The sequence below is a fragment of the Propithecus coquereli genome, unplaced genomic scaffold (assembly GCF_000956105.1).
Source record: "Propithecus coquereli isolate 6110/MARCELLA unplaced genomic scaffold, Pcoq_1.0 Scaffold788, whole genome shotgun sequence".
NCBI classification, from domain to species: domain Eukaryota; kingdom Metazoa; phylum Chordata; class Mammalia; order Primates; family Indriidae; genus Propithecus; species Propithecus coquereli.
In genome coordinates this window covers 77,979-78,496 of record NW_012154040.1, presented here as the reverse complement: position 1 = coordinate 78,496, position 518 = coordinate 77,979, and the positions used below count along the sequence as shown (strand labels likewise).

General features: G+C 40.2%; 1 protein-coding gene across 1 annotated transcript in view; it reads left to right on the top strand.

The window, feature by feature from the left end:
* Positions 1-236: 236 nt before the first annotated feature.
* The window catches only part of LOC105825184 (olfactory receptor 5AL1-like), a 4,723-nt gene continuing 4,441 nt past the window's right edge, over positions 237-518 (top strand). Inside the window, exon 1 of the mRNA XM_012662887.1 lies at positions 237-438. Coding sequence (XP_012518341.1) covers positions 237-438 — 202 coding nt within the window. The remainder of the gene's footprint in view (positions 439-518) is intronic.

Below are 518 nucleotides of genomic sequence, written 5' to 3'. Positions count from 1 at the left end.
TAGATATGACATAGAGCATTCAATTATGCAAAACTTTAAAATAGTATCTTTTTGTCTTCGCAAATCCCCACAGAGTTGCATGTTTTGGAATTTCTACCTGGGACAAATCACTTTATTCTGAAAGCAGAACTAACATATGATGCCCCTTTGAACGCATTCAAGATGAGATCGTGGCGGGTCAGAAACGTCTCCTAACATCTCCGTGATTATTGCCAATGGGAACGAGATTACCCTAAATGTGTGCTCTGGAGAGTTATATTGAAGAGAACTTTTTTATGTACTCCATGTCCAAAGGCAATCATTCAGCAGTGTCTGAGTTTATCCTATTGGGGCTCACAGAAAATGCAGAGCTTGAAGCCATTCTCTTTGGTGTATTCCTAGTAGTTTACTTAGCCAGTGTCATGGGTAATCTTGGACTGATTATGCTAATCCAAGTCAGTCCTCAGCTTCACACACCCATGTATTTTTTCCTCAGCCACCTGGCTTTTGTTGATTTTTCTTTTACTTCCTCTGTCACC